Genomic DNA, 4427 nt, shown 5'->3' on the forward strand with positions numbered 1-4427 from the left:
GAACAAAGTCACTGGCTCCGCCATCGTTGTTTCTTGAGGAGCACTTAGACCCGGAAATACCTGCAACGTCATCCGTGACGTCTGACTGAACAACCGGATTGGCTGATCGTTTACTATCGACTAGTTTTCCTGGATACCTGCTCCGCGGACGGCTGCTACAGGTAGCAAAAACGTGCTAGGTCAAAAGTCACGGAGGATGGCGGACTGGTGTGAACTTCAGTCAATTCTGCTCATTTTAGCAGATCAGATAGAGAGGGATCATTTACCTGTAGATACTGTTTTGAGTCGTTTAGATGATGTTTCTGAAATGCTTGGGATGATAATTGCTCTTCAAGATGTTAGCATCGATGACACCATTGTCGAAAGTTTAAGATCAATTCAGCACCGTGTTCGTTTGGAATACGCCGAGGAAGAACAGTCTTCAAATGTTGGTCGTCCACGTCTTGAAATCCCGGCTGCAGCACTCAGGACTTTAGTGCTGTCCGGGATAACCATCGGGGTAATTGCCGATATGTTTTCTGTGTCTCCGAGCACAATTAGGAGGAGAATGACGGAGGAAGGTCTAAGGTAAGTTTATGCTGTAATTTAACACCTGTGTGAGTCTGTACACAGCATTATTTAGATGTTGACCTTAATTATGACGTTTGATATTGAAATATTATCGCTTACTTTTTTTATTGTGAATGTCTAAAATAAGCGTGGCAGCTACGGCTAATGCTATCGGCGCCATCTTGTTGTTGAGACACGTTTAGCTGGCGCAGTGTTAGCTGTTAGAGTGTGTTAACTCGGAGACTTGGCGGCAGTGGAACCTGTAGGAACCTTTTACACAGAGTAAACCCACCAGCTTTCCACAGTCTACTTACTTATCACATCTTGGTAGACAGCAGGGTCATTAGTGCTTTAAATAGTACATAGTTGAATGTTTCATTGCTGTTTGCAGCTAATTGTTCTCTGATAACACATAACAAAGTTGATGTTAAATAGCAAGTTTATTGAAATGGTTTTGTCTATTACAGCAGCGTTTTAAATATCATACTTTCTCTGGTGTCTTCAGTAAAGCTAAAACAAGAATACATTTACGTCCTTGGTTCTTTCAGGAAAACGTTTTGTTGAGACTTGCTGTTATACTAAAAAAAAAAAATTATGTGCAGAAAATCTGATAGGTATTCTTCTATTGGGAATGAGGACTTGGATGCAAAAGTGCTGGACATTCAGCGTCATCACCCAAATGCCGGCTGCAGAATGATGATGGGACATCTACGATCCAGAGGCATACACATTCAAAGTAAGCTGATATTGTTTGAATATCCAAACACCAGTTTCTGGCCCAGAAAGCATGTGTCAGTGTAGCCATGATGTGATATTATAATGTAGGCATCAAAAATGACTAGGCATGTTCGCATCACTGTTATGCAGTTATGTTCCTGTTTGAACCAGTTTGTACATGATTCTCTGTCCCTAGTAAATCTGTACAGCACCTGGATACTTACCTGAAGCAATGAAGATCTGTCTCATAAGCATTACAGTGTTTACAATACAGTCTTTTTGTAGTTGGTACTACTAAGACATGATCTGTTTGTTAATCAGGATTTCGACTGATGGATTCAATGAGACGAGTCAATCCAGAAGGGGTCATGATGCGACGGTTATCTATTCAGACTGCAAGGCGTCGTCAGTACAGTGTACCAGCACCAAATCACCTTTGGCATATCGATGGAAATCATAAACTAATTCGGTCAGTACTTGCATCACCTTTTCCCTATTCCATTGAAGTAACAGAATGCATGTATAAAATTGTAAAATGAAGCCTTGAGTTTGTAAATGTCATCTTAAATGCTGTCATATAAGGCCATTTACAGGATTTGCTATAGTCATGTCTGAGGCTTTACATTATGCATGTGATTCCTTGCACTACAGATCTTTCTGTAAAGTGTTTAAGTTTCCCTTCTATTATTTCTTTTACATTCCTGTTATAACATGTTGTCACTTTATATGGAACTGAAATATTGGTCTTGCTTGTATGTAACTGGGGACATGACAATGTTTTTTCTTGTTTTGTTTTTTTTTAATTCTGCCTTGTCAGATGGAGATTTGTTGTCCATGGTGGGATAGATGGTTTTTCTAGGTTAATTGTCTACCTTAAAGCTGCCACCAACAACAAAGCTACAACAGTTTTTGATGGTTTCTTGTCAGCAATCAGACAATATGGCATACCGTCAAGAGTCCGGTAAGAGGTGTTTAACAAATACAGTATGTCAAAAAACTCTGTATTGGACAGTAGTTATATTCAGATTGTTACTCTCACTGACTCGGATCAAAACTTCTCTACTTTTTTTCCAGGTCAGACAAAGGAGGGGAAAATGTGAAGGTTGCACATTTCATGGTGCAGACAATGGGGGAGAACAGGAACTCTCACATTACAGGCAGAAGTGTTCACAACCAGCGGTAAGGACAAGTAAATTGATGGCCTGTCTTACATTTTTTTTCACACATGCAATTGTAATAAAACAAATGGTTTCTGAGCATAATTGACTGGTTTTCACTGTGTCTTATAGCATTGAGCGCCTGTGGAGGGATGTATATGAAAACGTCCTTGACCTTTTCTACACAATCTTCACCCAGCTGGAGATTCAAGGACTGCTCAACCCTGGTGAAGAAATTGACTTGTTTGCACTGCACAGATGCTTTTTGCATCACATTCAACATCATCTTCAGTCATTCCAGGAAGCATGGAATCAGCACGGACTCAGAACAGCAAACAACCATTCACCTCTGCAACTCTGGTTGCTGCACAGAAAGGAGGGACAAGATTTGTCACAGGTACATGACTATTTGATCCGTATTTGTTCTTCTATGTAAAACTCTACTATCTGTAGTTGAGGTGAGTTTATTTCTACTGTTCGAGTTGGTGTACCGAATATTTCTCCTGTAAGTGAAAATGTCTCTCAAGCCATTCTCTCCTTTTATTCCATCTGTCAGGTATAGATGGCAATACTTTAAACAAAGTTAAATTTGTTATACCTGAAGAGAACCAATCCTGACCTAGAATGGGTGAATGAATAATTATGCCTAAGAAACTCACATAGGCCCTGACAGACTCAATAAGTCCATCTAGGAACAGCTGCAGGAAACACCTCTTCAGTTTAGATTTAAAACATGTGCATGCTCTTTCAGGTTGATGAGGATTATGGTGTGGACTGGACAGGACCACATAATCACCGCCCATCAAATGAGATCACCATTCCTGAGATTCAGCTCCCACGTGCACTGAGTGAACGAGAGCTTGCTGTGCTACCAAACAACAACGTTTCACTCAGTCAAGCTTTGGATACCTACTGTGAAACTGTTCAGTCACTCAAACTTATGTGTGATACCACACCGTAAGTCTTCAAAGTAAGCAGGTGCAATATGTTCACACCCCTTTTTTAAGTTTCTACATCTATGGCTTTGTAGCTAATACTGACTCAAAACAGCATAACCAATTTCATTTTCAACAAAACAGTGAGTGGCTATAAAACAGGATTTGTTTTACACAGCTGTCACTTTAATAAAAATAAGTGATTTGATTTGATATTCATTTCTTGGATGTACAGTACCGGTACATGTCAACTCTGAGCAGATTTAATACAATGCACACGGTACAGTAGTATAAAATCTTAATGCAAATAAATTTTCCAGTAGCGAGAATAAAATAAACATAATGTGTAATTTATAATGTACAGTGAACAACTGATTTTGTTTTCTGAACTCTTTTTAAACTGACAAAAAGCAATAAATGCTCACCTGTACTGTGTATTTTACACTGTCAAGTGTATTAAAGGAACTAGAACTCACTAGATTGTCCGTTTCTTTGAACACTGAATACAGTAATGTGATGCAAGAAAGAAAAATGGTCTAATCTTACCATGTGGTTATGGAATCAATCCTAAACCAGACCAAAACCTGAGTCAGTACAGTTGAGACACACCTCAATGTCCATCAGAAATGATTCATAGGTACAGTAGTGTGCAGGAAGACGTAGTACTTCAAAACAGGTGGAAGACTTTGGAAGACTGCTGTTGACCACTTCCACAGTCATTTCTCTCGGCAAGACTTCCCATCCTGTCCAAAACTTGATGAGGGCTTTTCGTTGTGCACAAGACGCTGCAATGGAACATTGTTTTGAGCTATAATGACATCCTATATTCATTATTTTGAGTCTTTTATGGAGAAATACCTTAAAAGATGAACAATTACATAAAGAGCACAAGACATTTTTGCCCCACTCAAATTGCTGTTGTAGCTGTCATAGATATTTTTATGGTAACAAAGCTAAAAGTAGTTACATACAATTATAATGCAACTGATAATGCCACCACTCTGTTTTTTATGTATTGCATGGAGGCAGTATGGAGCAAATAAGAAAACAAAATTATACTATAGTGTAC

The 4427-nt window shown here is 39.1% G+C and overlaps 1 protein-coding gene across 1 annotated transcript; it reads left to right on the forward strand.

Moving 5' to 3' along the window:
* Positions 1 to 526: 526 nt before the first annotated feature.
* LOC146623298 (uncharacterized) lies at positions 527 to 3506 on the forward strand. The gene is made up of 6 exons (XM_085365862.1): positions 527 to 1285; positions 1588 to 1735; positions 2084 to 2227; positions 2341 to 2445; positions 2556 to 2820; positions 3175 to 3506. Exons 1-6 carry the CDS (start codon positions 1144 to 1146, stop codon positions 3382 to 3384), a joined length of 1014 nt encoding a protein of 337 aa, XP_085221988.1. The 5' UTR covers positions 527 to 1143; the 3' UTR covers positions 3385 to 3506.
* The last annotated feature ends 921 nt before the right edge of the window (positions 3507 to 4427 follow it).

This window comes from Diplotaxodon limnothrissa, linkage group LG11, assembly GCF_057381915.1.
Source record: "Diplotaxodon limnothrissa isolate DT_005_m linkage group LG11, D_limnothrissa_male_GT1.1, whole genome shotgun sequence".
NCBI lineage: Eukaryota > Metazoa > Chordata > Actinopteri > Cichliformes > Cichlidae > Diplotaxodon > Diplotaxodon limnothrissa.

Bases quoted from the DNA above. Each gene is read 5' to 3' on its own strand.
- LOC146623298 (XM_085365862.1), top strand. From the start codon at position 1,144: ATGTGCAGAAAATCTGATAGGTATTCTTCTATTGGGAATGAGGACTTG. The intron at 2,446-2,555 runs GTAAGGACAAGT...TGTGTCTTATAG, and splicing joins AGAAGTGTTCACAACCAGCG to CATTGAGCGCCTGTGGAGGG. The intron at 2,821-3,174 runs GTACATGACTAT...ATGCTCTTTCAG, and splicing joins AGGGACAAGATTTGTCACAG to GTTGATGAGGATTATGGTGT.